The 16,173-nt window shown below is 42.1% G+C and overlaps 1 protein-coding gene across 3 annotated transcripts in view; it reads left to right on the top strand.

The window, feature by feature from the left end:
- The first annotated feature begins 401 nt into the window (after nt 1-401).
- Nucleotides 402-16,173, top strand: part of PKP4 (plakophilin 4) — a 47,696-nt gene continuing 31,924 nt past the window's right edge. For 2 of the 3 annotated variants that reach the window (XM_014966544.1, XM_014966543.1), the window contains exons 1-2: nt 403-536; nt 11,463-11,575. In XM_014966544.1, the coding sequence (XP_014822030.1) occupies nt 408-536; nt 11,463-11,575 (242 nt within the window). In that variant the 5' untranslated portion in view covers nt 403-407. Of the gene's footprint in view, nt 537-11,462; nt 11,576-16,173 lie in introns of all 3 variants that reach the window. The other variant, XM_014966545.1, reaches the window with a different exon arrangement.

Raw genomic sequence — 16,173 nt, 5'->3', positions numbered from 1 at the left:
AAGCACTCTGCTCTTATGTGTCATTCTTCTATGCTAAAAACTGCACATGTGGTAAACTTCTGATCCTGGCTCTTCTTGATCTGTTCTAGTACTTTTCACACATCTTGGGTTTTGCTTCTTTTAGTAACTACTACAAAATAGTATTTTAAAAATCATCTTTAAATGTCATGCTGCTTGGTTGCTTCTGCTCAGCCCTCACGTTCGGTATGTAATTCTGATTTCAGTCTGAAGCACAGAAATAGCACGTTACATTGATACTAATAATACCAAGTTCTCTGCGAATTTGGTTAAGTTTGGGAAGGTTTAGAAAGAAGAGAAGAGAATTTATAATCCTGAAAACTTGAATTTTCTTAAATATCACTGGCTCAAAATGTAAACTATTTTAAAATATTGTTATTGCAGGCAAAATGCCAGCCCCTGAGCAGACCCCGATGGTGGAGGAGGGGTTGCCGCAGACCACGCAGGAACCTTCCACAGGCCCGGGCATGGAACCAGAGGCCACTGCCACTACCATTTTGGCTTCTGTAAAGGAACAGGTACATGCCACCTTTTCAGCAGTTCACTACTTCAGTGTGTGTTGTGGAGTTAACATTGTCTTTTATTGCGTTGTCTGGAAAAAACCCATCGTTTCTAAAATGTGTTGGTATAGTGTGTTTTGTAGGTCAAAATGTTAGAATCTGAATATAAAGGGTTCATTTAATTGCATCAAACAGAAGCTTCATTATGGTGTTCTGTATCCCTTGGAATGTATGCACTGTTGTTGTAAAACAGACTTGAAATGCAGGTTTATTGTTTAAAATAGAAAAGCTAGCAAAGAATTGATGCAATGTTGAGAACTGGTCCTTTTTGTACGTTCTGCAAAGCTGGGAACAGTTTTACAGAAATCTGCACATGAAGGTTTTGGTATGATTCATTGTGTTTTGTTAAAGAATGGGTTTTCAACTTTGACTTAGGTTTCTGTTGTGGGTACCAAGGTAGTAACCTATTTAATACCTGCCACACAGTTATGGACATGTGTCTCAGTGACAGTCTCTGTAGGGAAAATAAAATTGTGTTTGAAATCAAGTTCAGCCTTAATTTGTAAAGATCATTCAAGGGGAAAAAATGGCAGTTTTACAAGGAAACATTCTAACTGAAATTTTGGGGTGGTTTTTTGTTGTTTTGTTGTGTTTTTTCTAAAACAATAAAGCCACAGAGAAGTAACAGTTTGGCTTTCATGGTCAGAACTGGAAATAATCATCTGTCTTGGCTCAATACATAGATTGTAACAGCTGAATTTCAGAATAAATTTGCTTTTCCGTCTCTATTTCAAAACTTCTTTTAAGATAAATCAGTACTTTATTCAAGGTATTAACTCTGAATGCGAACGCTTGATGCGTTAGTTCTCATGTGTAGTCCCATATTATTATTTTTTTTTAAAAAAAGGTGAGAATTAGATTATATGTTCTTGATATCAACAGATTTTGTACCCACCTTTTATCTAAGAATCTTCAGTCTTAAATAAAACGTTTCTGCAGGATGATGACATTTGGATCTTTATTTTCATGCCTGAATTAATAGTTTCAAAGGTATTTTAGGATGACAGTAGCAATCCCAATAATTTCTTAGTGATTAAAACTAATATTAAATTTTCCAGTGCGGATGTTAATGGTGGAGGCTGTGGAGGAAGGAGTAACCCCAGTCATCTGAGTCACAGTGATCTGTCACCTCACCCTCTGAGACAGTCGCTTCCCTTGTGCCGTCCCAGCTTATCACAAATGTCAATTAGAACTCATCTGCTCAGTGTACGTCTGTGATGACGTTTTATTTTGCAGTTCCCAAAGACCATGCTGGTGTGGTAGCTGAGTGGTGGGCAGCACTGTGATTGATGGCAGAGCTGTCATTGCCAGTGAGCAGCAGTGATTGCTGAACCCCAACGCACAGCCAGGGCAGCGCTGTCTGCAGTGGGGTGGGACGGGATAAACTGGGCAGTGAAGAGGCCTTTGATAACATTCCCTGTCCTACCCAAGAAATGTTTTTATCTTTTTCTTGTTCTTAGAGAAAACATAGAATATCTCTTTATTTTTAAAAAGGAGGTGAAAACCTCTTCCCCTTACCATTCCCCAAAAGACTATTGAACATGTGGACTAATAAATAACTCGATTCTGATTAAAGGAAAAAATGGCGTTTGATAGTCAGCGGAACACAAACTTCAGACCTGTAGCCCAGCTTTAGAATGTACAGACATGTTAGAATGAACGGGGGGGGAGGAAGATGTAAATTGTACTTCACTCTTGTATGTGATAACGGGAAAGAATTAAGAGCTGAACTGTTGCTTTCTGGTATTTTTTTCTGTTGATAATAATTATGGACACTGACATATTCAACACCCTTCCTGTATGGCAGAAAGCCCAGAACAGAATATTTTCCAGTGCAGTTATTTACTTTATTAAGCTTGAGCAGAGAGTGCTGTGCTGTTTGCTGTGGCCCGACTTCCCCTGCTCCGGGAATCCCTCTCGGTTTGCCCTGGTGTGTGTTTGTGAAGCGGCTGCCACACCTTAACTCCGTTACTCCAGAAACACTTACTACAGTGCAAACACAACTCAGAACAGACTTCATTCTTGCTTGTCAAATTGTGCAAGATTTTAACTTAATAAAAACGTTTAGAATTGCTACAGTAGTTCTGAAACAAGTAGATAAATTCAGTGAATGACTTTGTTAAGCTTTCTACTGTAGTGCATAGATACAACTATATAAAAAGTTGCGAAAATTAATCTATGAACTCTAGGAGCAACTTAGAATAAACTCTTCATTTGTTTCTTTTTCCTATGGCCCGAATCAGTTGAAAACAACATTTTTACTGCAGCGTGGTGTGTGCCCTGAGCTCCCAGCAGCCTCCCATGGAGAGGCGATGCTCGGGCGGCTCCGGATGTCTCCCTCCCCTCTATTTTAGGGAAGAAACATTCCAATTCACTTCTAGTGTTATAAAATAATGTGTGCAGAACAAGTGTAATCTTTGAAGAAATGTAGATTACTACAGCTTCGTAGTACTACAGGTCTTGTTTTAATGTGAAAACACACCCCTACCACCACAAGCAGCGCTGGCTGTGACGGGGACAGGGGGACACTCCTTTTACCCAGTTAGGTTGGTCGCTCTGGATACACCAGGACATGGACTTTTGGGTGAAAATCAAGGGAAGGACGGGCTCTTACTGGTACAAGTTGCATCTCTACTAGAGGAGTTCCTTTTTGAATGCAGGGAAATCCTAAAGCTAATTGTAATGAAGCTGAAACATATTTTGGCTTTTAAAATTTTTTTTTCTTTTAGTGGATTTGTTGATGGCTTGTGGAGGGGTTTGTTTTGGTTTTGTGTGTTTGGGGAGGGGGTCATTTTCTGTGGGTTTGTTTTGGGTTTTGTTTTCCAAATGTGTCACTTTGTAACAAAATGTTACAAAGTTTCCATGCTACAATGGATGTGAGTATCTTAGGAGATGCTGGGAAATGCTGAAACAAGTTTTAAGTAAAACTCAAGCATTAAAATACGTATGTCTGTATTTCTGAATCCTGGGGAGTATTTGGGTAAAACTTCAGTTGAGTTCTGTAGGGAGTCTCTTGCCATATCAAAGGTAAATTATTTTCAACTAAAGTAAACAGTTGTTAAGAACTGTGGGGGCAGCTCCATAGCAGTAACACTGGGGGGTGGGGGGGCTGTAGGGGCAGGTGGTTGCCAGCAGCTCCAGACAGACGGAGGAATCGCTGCCGCTTCACACGCGCCAGCCGTGCGCTGCTGGGGCTGGAATGAATCGCTGCTGAACTGGCAAGATTAAATGGGATCATTTGGAATTGTGAATTTCCTGCTTAGCCTGTTAGTTTTCCTTTTCAGTGATTGGGCTGAGAGAAAAGGTCTCATAGGAAAAACTGCCCATGCACCCAGTTCTCAAAAGTGTCTGAATATGCTGGGTTTGATTTCTTTGCTGAGAGAGAAGCACTAGCAGCAGTGGCAGGGGTTTTTTGTTTGTTTCTTTGTTCTTTGGCCTAGTTGGTTTTGACACCTAAAGATGGACAACTTTTCACCTTTTCTTTTGTAAATAGGTGACAATAAAGTAAGAATGATTGGATATGCTTTTGGATGAATAATCACAAATATCTTGGGTTTTTCTGTTTTCCGAGAACTGTCCACTTCTGTTCAACAGCTCAGCAAAAGCTTTTCTTTTTGTACAACTGTATTGAACCATATCATATACTTAGAAAGTGTGCACTTTACTTTTTGCTTTTCTTTATAGTTTAAGTACAAAATTCTCTATGTAGTTCTTGAGATGCTTTTATAGGATTTGGGGAAGAGAGACAAAACCCTACGTTTTTCAGATGGCAATGGAGGAAAGAATGCATTCTCCATACAGCAAAGAGTTGTATCATTGCATGTTTAAAAGCATCTTTACTAGAATGACAGTATTTTCGTATCAAGTTCAGGGGATTTCTTTACCAATTCAGATCCGTAGTGCTTTATATGGAGCACTCTATAATCTGACTGTGTAGGCATGTTGCTTCAACAAGATACCGAAGAAAAAGACTTCTAAATGCACATTCAATAATTAGGCACAATCATTGAAAATTCTCACTTTGAAATTCTGATTTGCATGCATCTAGTGATCAATTAAGTGAATAAATGTGTATCGCTTCTGAAATGGAGGCTATACTTTTTATTTAATGAACTTCCAAGCTTTGTATGAGTGAAGCAAAAATCTTTGTCAATGTTTTCTAAATGACTGGAAGAACTGGTTTTTTTTCCAACTCTCTTAATATTGTGTTCAATTGCACAGGTCATTCTTCCCTATGTAATCCCAGACCTTTGAAGTTTATTGTGTCTGCTGTTTACAAGCATTTCCAGTTTTGGTGAATCAGGTCTGAGAAGTCCACTTCCCAAGGCTCTTATTCTAGGACAAAATATGTACTGCTCATGTCTCAGATGAAGTGACTAACTCATTTCCTTATTCAGAATTCTGGGTCCTCCTTAATTCATGTGAAGGTCTAGAAACTGATCTTTCCTTCTAGCATCTACTGTTGGGCTTCTGAGGAGAAACTCCCCTAGAAGAAGAGCCTCCCTAGAACTGTGGGTACCCCTGAAATATACCGGAGTACTTATTTATACCTTTTGTAACACAAAATTGGTTTAGATTACCAGCCTGTATGCTCAGCAGCACCTGCTCTTTGGTCCCCAGCTGGCAGACAGGGTGCTGAGATTCAGCACCAGGTTAAGGAAACCCAGCATGGTATCTGTTAGTTTCCAAAGAGGGTGCTGCTCAGATGCAGTCAGTGAATACCTCAAGAGGCATTCCTCCTCCCTAGCCTTGACTAAAGTAAGCTTTCTATGAATTGCTTAAATTTTGATCCCTCATCAGCTAGAGCAGCACTAAACTGTTTTACCAGACTGGTGAATAATGCAGGCACGAAAGTATTAAGGGCTTTAATGGTCTGCTGCTGTTGAATACAGAGTACGTGTGATCAGCCAATAATTGTAGCTGTGTCATTTCACATCCTGTAATCTGTGATTCTCTTTACCCTGGCCAATTTTTTGTCTTTTGTCTTCTATTTGGAAGATACTGAGATACTGAAAGCATGCAAATGCAGTTGTGTGCGTGAGTAAACTTTATTTTTAGAGAAAATGTTAAGTTTGATCTAATATGGTTAGTTAAAAGCACAGGGTATTTTCTCTATAGATTCTGGTAGAGAATTTAAATATTGGGTCACTACAGTATGATACACATGTTGGGGAAAAGTACAGTATTCGGTGTGCTTTTAAGTATTCAGTTCTTTGGTCTAGCTTAGAATTACAGCAAGTGGAAGCATGTAGAACTCTGTAGATCAGTGCAGGAGGTTTATGTGAAGAAGGCATAAATGAACTTGACATTGTTTGTCCTCTTCTTCGTTGCACGTTCGTATCGTAGAAATGTCCAAAGTGTGATTGCCTTTTTTGCACGGTTTAAACTTTGTAGGCAGTGGGAGTTGTGTGGCTCTGCTTTGTTTGTTGCAGTTGGTTGGGAAACAGTAAATGTAAGGTAAAAGAATTTCTCTCAAATGATGGCTACTCAAACTACTGGCAGAGGCTCAACTGAATTAGTTTGGCTTACACTTACCTTCTTAATATTTCATAAAGACAGTGATGTTCAGCAGCTGAAGCAACTGAGCATATCCCAGCATTACTACAGCCTGAAATAACATCCCGCCCCAGCCCTGTCTTTTCCAGCAGCAGCCACTGAGAACTGGTAGAAGCCAAGAAGCTGCAAGAGATGCATCTCTCTGTCAATGGCTTCGTCTCTCTCAGGTGTCCCAACTTGCCCCATCCTGGTCTGACGAGCCAGGCACGTACCTTTCAAAGAGTTTTGGAGTTGTCTTCACTGCTTGTGCTGTTGCTGCTGATTCGTGCATAGTTGTCACTAGAGAAACTTCAGGTACCAGATGGACCACAGTTGTTTAAAGTTTTAAGTTATCTGTGTTTTGCCAGACGTTTTCAAATCACAACAGGGCAGGAAGAAAGACCTTTTTATTTCTCAACATTGTGAATGTAGACTCCTCGTTCTCAGCCATGTTACTGAGGGATAAAAGTTCCTCGTTAAGCAAAATGAAAATGCTGGATCTCTGCAACATGGTATCATAATGGAATGCAGATAGAAAGCACAGAATTGTCTCTGTACCCTCTTTTATTATCCAAAGCCTGCAAAGGGAAGATGACAGTCTTCATGGTCAGCCATACAAGGTACATTCCCATTACTTACCTGTTTTCAAATATTTCCTCTTAATAGCCCAGCATGATGTTGTTGGCAACTATTTTCACTTGCCAGGGAGCCACAAGCCTGTCAGAGCTACTCAGCTTTCAGGTGAAAAAAGTATGTTGTGTTCAGGATTGGGATAACTCGTCTCATCTGTATCTTGTGGCACTGAAGACCTTGAAGTGGCTTCTTGAGTGAGGTCTCAACATCGTTGCTGATGAATTACCACTGTTCTTGGTCAGCTGGGGGATACACTTCAACATCAACAGGGTTTGTCCCTCCTCCACAGACTTCAGCTCCAAAAGGAAATTATACAGCTCTAAAATTCCATAGCTTTTGGTTTTCATTCGTGGAAGCTTGTCTGCCTGCAGTCTCCATGATTGCCTTTCCAAAGCAAGTTGCTTTCTTCTCTTTCTTAAACCATGCATGTTTCCTGTTCCTTAAATGTAGTTGTATTTAAAGCTAGCATTTTTTTGTATCTTGTTGTTAAGAAGTATGGTTTGTGGTTTTGCAGTGGAATTTAGGTTATGAATACAAAAACTGTAGTTTTATAAGGTGATTAAGTGGTTACTGCTAAACAGGTGGATAGAATTACAGGGGTATTTTTTTTCCTTTTTTTTTTTTTAAAAAAAAAAAGCAGCTCTGGGCAAGGCACTGTAGCGTGTGTGGTTGACAAGGTTTGGTTGGTTTGATGCAGTATGGCAGCATATTCTGTAGTCTACACTAGAATTTTAGTATGTTCTTGCCCCATAGATGTTCTTCTGCAAGTGCAAACAAGCTTATTAATTGTTTTATTTGGCTCCTGTCGTGTCGTTTTGTCACAAGCCAGCACTATAAAAGTCAGTGAATTGTGATTTTTGCCTAGGGCGGCAGCTTCTCTGCGCTGCTGGCAGCCAGCGCTGGTCGGGCTCTTCTTGGAGGAGCCGGCTGGAGAAACCCCTCCACAGGGGTTCCTGCAACAGCCCGTGTGCTGTCTGACAGACAGACGTGTGGAGGGACGGGTCTCCATCCAGAGTGGTACAAAACGTCATTGCAAGGAAGCAGAGACTATGAAGGTGATCAATGTAGTTATTCAGAAGTGACTGGGACTTAGTTTTCTATAATACTATGAAGACTTAAGCTAAAAGAAAAAGAAAGACTTAAAACATGAGGCATTCCAGCTGTAAAGAAGATGGTAGCTCTAAAACCATCCATCTCTTCTGTATTTGTGCAGGTAATTAAGACATATCAACCACAGCTGCAATTAACTGAAATTAATTTATTTTTTAAAAATTAACATTTTTTGCCTCAATTTTCAGTGGTAATCTCTCTTCTCACATCTCTCAAAGCCCTGAACATCCAGTCAGGTACAAAGTCCCTCCTGTTATAAGTCAAGATCAGGTGTGAAACCATGTGAGGAATCTGAGCACACATATCCATGGGACCTGCCGAGCTGCATCTATCTCAGAGTCCTGAGGGACTGGCTGATGTGGTCACCAAGTCTCTCTCTGCATCGTATGTGGAAAGTCACGGCAGTCAGGTGAAGACCCCACTGATGGGCAACAAAGAAACATCACAGCTGTTTCTGAGAAGGGTAAAAAGAGGAGGACCCCGGGAGGTACCGACCAGTCAGCCTCACCTCAATGCCCAGTAAGATCATGGAGCAGATTCTCATGGAAGACATTATGGAAGTGATTAGAGACAGCCAACATGGCTTCACCAAGGGTAAAATGTGCCTGACTAATCTGGTGGCCTTCTACAGTGCAGGGAGTGATCAGTAGACAAGGGAAGACCTACTGATGGCATCAACCTGGACTTCTGTAAGGCCTTTGATAAGATCTCCCACAACATTCTTGCCACTGAATTTGAGATACGGGTTTGTTGGAGGGACTGTGAAATGGATAAGGAGTTGGCCGGATGGCCACGCTCAATATCTAAGTGAAAATCAGTGATGAGTGGTGTCCCTCAAGTGTCTATACTGGGTCCAATGCTATTTAGTATCTTCATCAGCGAGGCAGACAGTGGGACTGAGTGACACCCAGCAAGTTTGCAGGTGACACCAAGCTGAGCGCTGCAGCTGATTCACTATCTTTTTTAAGAGAGCAGGAGCTGATTTTTGTTTTTTAGAGTGCAGGAGAAGATAGTAAAGGGAGGAGAGGGCTCAGCTGGGCATGTATTCTTAGCATCTATTAGGAGTATGTTTCCTCGGATAATGTTATGTTCATTAATGCCTCTGCCTCTAGTGAAAATACAGATTAATAGGGGCTGGTTGAATGGAAGCAAATAATGCTTAGTGTGTGTTTTATTCTATTCATCTCATTAAAAGATCAGTAAATAGCAACAGGCAGCTTGGGTCTTGTGCTCAAATTCATAGTTTGTATCAATGACATCACTATTTAAATATTAATTTAAAAGTAAGGAGCAAGAAACAGCTTTAAACATAGGGTAAACATTTTATATTCTTTCTGCAAACAAGCAGTGCAGTGTTTATTTTAAAGGTTTGTGTTTGTTGCATGCTATATGATACATAAGCTTGTTTTTCTGACATGTTCTACAAAACTCACAGAGCTCAGCATCTGAATGGGTTTTGGAAATGTTGGCATTCTCCACCAGCACGTTGATGACTGGTGAATCAGCTTTTAGGTGGATGTATTATCTATATTCAGACTTAAAGTTGGAAAATAAATTCTCCTTCATAAATTCCTTTGACTTTTTTTGCTTAGTATGCTACTTAATGTTTTTCTCTCCAAAACACAAACTGTGCAGGTGAGCTGGCTGCGGGTGCCTCTGTGGTGTGCCGTGGGGCTGAGCTGTGCCAGGAGCGGGTGTGATGGTGACAGCTGGGTCTGCTGCTGGCTGTGGCTCCGTGGTGTACACACCCCTGGTATTATCCATTCCTCCCAGTCCCTCTGCAGCCCACCAGATTTCTCTGGTCGGCAGGTTATCGTATTCATGAGGTTTTTCCTATCTGGTCTCAGGATTCAGAGGATTTAGCTTTAGAATTCTGTCTAGAAGCAGGTTGAATAAATTCCAAGTTTAGGGCATATGTCCTAAAATGCTCTGTCAAGTCTGAGTGTTGACTGTGCCGAGCTTTTCAAACGCTGAAGCTTGACAGTAAAGACGAGCCTGTGGAAGGGGTGGCCGGGGGGAAGCCGAGGAGCGTGGTCTGCATAGTTATTTTTAAGAGAACTGCAGAGGTTTCTGTTCTGCTGAGCTGCTGTTGGTAGGGCGAGAGCAGAAGAGCGCAGGCTCGGTGTGTGGGTGCTGTGGCAGCCGTGGGTGAGTGCCCCAGCAAGAGCTCTGGCTGCCCCATATTTGGAGTGTTAGGGTGTGTTTATTCCCTTTGATTAGTGACCTCTGAGAAGTGTTTGAAGTGTCCACAATTCCTTCTGTCATCTGGGAGGGGCAGTAGCTTGTGTGGCTTATGTTTACCAGGCCAGTGTGTCGTATGGAGCTCAAATCAGACTTTCAGAAGTAGCTTTTTTTTCTTGTCATCCCGTATCCAGAGTAGTTCTGGCAGCGGCCGTCGGACTTACCCCTCAGCTGGCTTCCCAGTGAAGTCAGTGCTAATTAGCCCTCTGTTTGGGGGGGCTTCTTGCAGGTAATCTCATTGTGGGGTTGGTAGAAAACACTTTGTCTTTCAGGATGAAGCTCTTTCAGGGACCATTCATGAAAACAAGGTATTTAAGCCTCACTCCATGTCATGTAAGGTGTGAGGGAACAGTTTGCGTTAGCTGTAACCCATGAGCAAAGGTGACTTTGCACACAAGGGGTGCACAAGACTACTGTGTGATACAACTACATGATTTACATTCAGGAAAGAAACCCCTTATTAGTAATTTGCACTTTAAAATTAAAGGAACGCTTCTGTGCTCTATTTGACTTGTATATAAGACTTGCTTCATCAGATCATTAAATATTGCTGTTCATCTATTTTTAAATAGCATTGAACAGTTTACTTAAACTTCAGGGGATGTAGAGTATCAGTTTGCAAAATAATACAATCGCTCTGATAGAATCCTTTTCTATCATGAACAGAAGTGAACTGTGGATGAGAACACGGCTGATGTCCCTGGATGACATAGTATTGATTTCGGAGTATCACGTTAATGGGAAATATTTCCATATGTTAATAACACAGACACTCTGTGCAGTGCTCCTATTGCCGTGCCTTCCTCCGAGCATCGTGTCCCAAAAGCCTTTTACAAAGCCTGAGGTTTGGTACCCTCAACCAAGAAATAGAACACGAGCTGAAATCGGGAAAGGTGGAATAGCACACCTCTGCTCTCAGCCAGTTGGAAATAATAACATTTTAAAGCTTTTCAAGACCAAAGTCAGAACCTAGCATAGCTTAGGGTTTGAAGTTTTGCAGTTGGAAGGGTTAGCATTTTCCAGGGCACCGCTGTTATCGATGAAATTGAATACTGACTTCATAGGCACCGATTTTGTTAGGTTGTGGCAAGATAAGGAGATACAAAAATTTTAATTGCAGGAGAAATAAAATCCACAAATGCTTAAACATGTTTTTCCTTTTGTAATAGGTGATAAATCAATATTTGCATGAATCACTGATTTAAGGAACCATTAAATTCCCACTTTAATCTTCTAGTAGTTTATTCCACTGAGGAAGAGTCAGAACAAGAGACATGATTGTGATGAAACACTGATTGTTTCAGAATTAATCCACACCCACTTTTTAACATCAAGAATGCTTTTCTTTTTATTTTGAAATTTCAGGAGCTCCAATTTCAAAGACTTACCAGAGAACTGGAAGTGGAAAGGCAAATTGTGGCTAATCAGCTAGAAAGATGTAGGCTTGGAGCAGAGTCACCAAGTATCGCCAGCACAAGGTACAGGTCCTCATGACTTTACTTTCCTATGTCCCATAAATTAAAGGGCTTTTTAGTGGTGCTTATGTCCTATAAATATATAGCTGTATATATATAACTGATAGTTATTCACCTTAATATAAGGTGATTATATAAGTAATCACAGTTAATGTAAGTATTAAAAAAAGATGCAAATTTGCTGTAAAGAGTTATAGGACAGTTTAAGAGGCCTCTCTAATCATGGCTTAGATTTTCAATATAGTGTATGTAAAGCTGTAAATGTGTTGAAATTTGTTTTTAAGATTCAGCCGAAGAGAACTACAGTAGTTATACATATTTGTATCAAAGTAACAGTGCTAGTTAAATGTAGTGATCCAATTATATTTTTTTCCTGAATTGACTATCTAGTTTCATCCAGTATTTCTGAAATACTTTCTGTTGTTACATTTGTTTTCAGGGAACATCTTGCTATAAATGTATTGTTAGCACATTTAAATAGTGTGAAACATACATAGTATATTTTGCATACAATGACAATAACTATAGCAAAGCATTTTGTTAATATTTCAGCTTTAACTAGTATTCTGCTTATTATTTTTTTTTAAATTATTATTCCTTAGCAAACTTTTAAACTCTAAATGTATTTGGGCACTCATTCCTTTCAAGCATATTAAAGATTGGTAGCTCTTGATTCTGGAAGCCTTAATGACAGTGTATTCTCTTATGAAACGTTTGTGCCTGCGTTTTGGGTTACAGCATAATTTCTTGCCTTAAATACTGCCTGCTTCTATATTCTTTCAGCAATAAACTTGGGTGTCATTCTGAAATGTTTCCTTCTGTGACCTTAATAAGTATTTCTGCAAGTTAAATGAAAAAATTTTCCTACAAAATCTTAAGAAAGAGGAGGTGATTATTTAAATATAAATTTAAAAAGTCCAGTGTACCAGCTAGCACGGCTGGTTTGTGTACATCACACTATTGAGCTGAGTTGTCATCTGACAGTATTGTCACTAGCATGAGAACTTTTGTTTAAGGATCGTTGAAGTAGTCAAAAATATTCCTTGGACAAAATGACTATTTTTATACCCTTGGTGCATGCCTGTCTTCCCTCTAGATCTATGTATTTCACCAGCTGTTGCTCAAGATTCTGTTTTGAATACTAAAGAAGTTAAATTCCTATGAAAGAATAAGTAAAAAGCCTGTTATTTTATGCCTCCAGCCACCTTTCATTCCATCTTGCATGTTCATTTCCAGTGAATTTGCCTGAGAAATACAAAGGAAAAGGTATTCCTATATCCCAGGTGCAGAGAATCTTACATACAGAGAACATCAGAGTCAGCTTATCCTGCAATTAACATTGTGTAGTTTTTTAAATCATGTACAATTACCAGTACCTGCACAGTAAGTTAGAGCTTCTATCAAATACTGTCATTTACCAAGATGGAAATCATAATTTTTAGCATCATAGAGTAATTTCTTCTTTCATTTGCTTCCTTATGTTTATTGGTATAAAAAAAGATCATGAAAGTTTAGGGGGAGAAAATACTAGTGCGTCCAGTTCTGGGCTCCCCAGTTCAAGAGAGACAGGGAACTACTGGAGAGAGTCCAGCGTAGGGCAACTAAGATGATTAAGGAATTAGAGCACCTCCCTTACGAGGAAAGGCTCAAGGAGCTGGGGCTTTTTAGCCTCAGAAGAGAAGACTGAGGGGAGACCTCATCTATGTTTACAAGTACCTAAAGGGTGGGTTGAAGGATGATGGAGCCGGACTCTCTTCGGTGGTTTCCAGCGATAGGGGATGAGGGGCAACGGGCACAAGCTGGAACATGGGAAGTTCCACTCAAATCTGAGGAAGAACTTCTTTACGGAGAGGGTTGCAGAGCCCTGGAACAGGCTGCCCAGAGAGGGCTCTCCTTCTCTGGAGATCTTCAAGACCTGCCTTGATGCAGTCCGGAGTGATGTGCTACAGGCAACCCTGCTTTGGCAGGGGAGTTGGACTGGATGATCTCTTGAGGTCCCTTCCAACTCTGTCAAATCCGTGACTCCATGAATAAGTTGGTTTGTAGTTAATTTGGTACGAGTACATAGCTGTAGATAAATCTAGATAAACTCTTCAAGCTCTTGTTTTCTGGACCATACATTTTCCGTAGTTATTAATAAAATATTTTACACATTTAAAGTAAAAGCCCAATTAGAGTCTCAGTCCTTAGGGACACTGGTGCACTCTGACCACTGTTGTGTGTTTCTGAATGTCCTTACCCCAGCGGAGCCTGTCCTGGGTAGGTGAGGATGCTGTGCTGCATCGCACGGGATGAAAACTTGGCTTGGACAGTGTGTTCTGAGGTGTGGGTCCTCAGTAAAGTTTTTTACTTCTTCTCTCATGTAGATATTCCTTTTAAGAGATATGTGAGAAGCTGGGGAAAAAGAAACTCTGTATTTGAATTAGGTGCTTTCCTTTCTTCACAAGCAGTTGCTCCCAGCGTAGTCACAGGAGTTGTTGGAAGAATGGAGGTAGGACAATCTCTCAGAGCAGTCTCACAGCAGACATGGACACAGCAGCAAAACTTACAGCCATAACAAACTACACGTGTTTCCCCAAACTCGGTGATGTAAATGTTTTGGTGAGGCTGACAGGAAATAAACAAACACGGGAGGGGGTGGAGAGTCCCCTTGGAAAGGGAATGCTGTATCGGAGAGTGGTCATGGAGAGCTGAGAGCCTGCTCCAGAAACAGGGCAGTTAGGTGTTTAGAGACAGGTGATGTTTCTCCTCGTCACCTGGAAGAATTGTCCAATAGAGCCTTATATTAAAAAAGTCAAAACCAAAACAATGACAAAAAAAGCTAGCAAAATTAAAGCATGAGATATATATGCTTTTGTGTTTACCCTTTGTTCAGTTTTCTGTCCCTGAGGAATGGGCAGTGCTTTGTTTCAAAGACACTGCTGTACTCTCCCTTAAGGAGGTGATGACGTTGGGCAGCGTTTCATCTCCCAGGTCCTGCTGGAGGTTTGCCCACCTTTGGGTGGTGGTACCAACGCCCCCATTAGCTCACTGCTGGGCTGGGTTCCTGTGAGCTGGCACGGGCCGGGAGGTGGGGACTCCTTCAGAGAGACCCTGCCGTGAAGCCATTGGCACTTTGTGGCACTGTGCGCCTGTTGTGGGGCTGCAGCCCAGGTTCAGGCTCTCCCCGTGTCCCTCGGGTCACCCCCTGAGCCAGCACAGCCCCGGGGAGTGAGGGGAAAATGCCACATCAGTACCTGAAACCAGCTTAAGCTTCTCCACAGCTTCTCAGCCACTCTCCATGGCTCTGAGCCCAACACCATCCCATCGTGGGGGACAGGGATGTACCCCTGGGTAAACCCCTCTGGGGGTGGGCAGACCATCACCTGCCTGAGGGACATGAGAAGGACTCTAATTTCCAAAGTGTGGTCCTTTCTGCTACTGCTGGTCCTCAGGAAATGCTCTGGTGCTTCGTGGAGATGGAAACAGGAGGTACTTGTAGTTCAGGTTGGTCAGTCTGGTGCCCACCTGTATTACAGCTCCAGTGTAAGTGCCAGGAAGACAGAGGAGCAGCTGGCTGTTGGGCTCCCAGGAGGAGTGGGAGCCATGAGAAGAGAGCAGAGCTGCAGATCCCAAGCAGTTGTAGTGTAATGGGTAGAGAAGGAAGAACTAGATCAGCTGCAGCCCTGGACTCCAGTAGGGCATTACCTTTGTGTGCCTGCAGGTTACTTGTCCGTTCAAATGATTTCTTCTCAGAATTAGTTCTTACAAATGGGGATTGTGCTCAGCACTTCCAAGATCTTTCATGGCATCCTGTGCACTTTCAAAACTCTTAAGAGCCTGAAATGATACATGCCAAGCGTTATGTGTAAGTAGTAAATATTTTTACCTATGTTATACGCTACAAGATGGGAGGTGATAGACTGGGAAGAGCAATGTGAGGTTTGAGCCGTGTCTTCTCCCTTCTGTTTCGTGCTGTAACACGCAGGGGTTTCTGTGCAGAAGCCACGGGCTGTCCAGCCTCCCCTGCAGAGGGGCCAGCGCTGCAGCCAGCTCTCCAGCCCTGGGGGTCCCCTTCTGCTGCCTGGCAGGGGTCAGCCCTGCTGCGGGCAGGTCCCAGTGTGTGCCCAGGGTCAGCCCTGCTGCGGGCAGGTCCCAGTGTGTGCCCAGGGTCAGGATCAGACCCCAGAAGACACATTGCCCAGCCCCTCGGGTGGGAGCTGTCTCTGACCCCGAGTCAGCTGAGTCTTCTCCCGAGTTACCTGTGGGGTGCAGCTCCTGAAAACTAGGAAAGGCTCCTAGTTTTCAATTGATTTGTTAAAGGACTGCACCCATACTAGCAGCTCGTCACAAGCACTCTAACAAAAGAACAGTCCGTAAATGGCACACTGGGCTTTGTCAGAGCTCCAGTATTTTTGTTTTGTGTTTACCCAGACCCTAAGCCTTTCTGAAATTCCATCAAAGCTTTTGAATGCCAGGAGAAGTGAGGAGTTTGGGGGTTTGTATGCAGTTTGCTGATGTTTGAGTATGGCAAAGGCAGGGATACGCTGGCGGTGCGTGGTGCCAGGTGTGGGACAGCAGGGTGGCAGCGATGTCCAGCTCTCCGTGCCCGGCTGGTCTGC

Source organism: Calidris pugnax, unplaced genomic scaffold (assembly GCF_001431845.1).
Source record: "Calidris pugnax isolate Ruff unplaced genomic scaffold, ASM143184v1 scaffold48, whole genome shotgun sequence".
Classification (NCBI taxonomy): Eukaryota; Metazoa; Chordata; class Aves; order Charadriiformes; family Scolopacidae; genus Calidris; species Calidris pugnax.
The sequence above is the reverse complement of the archived record's forward strand: the minus strand, read 5'-3'. Positions and strand labels throughout refer to the sequence as shown.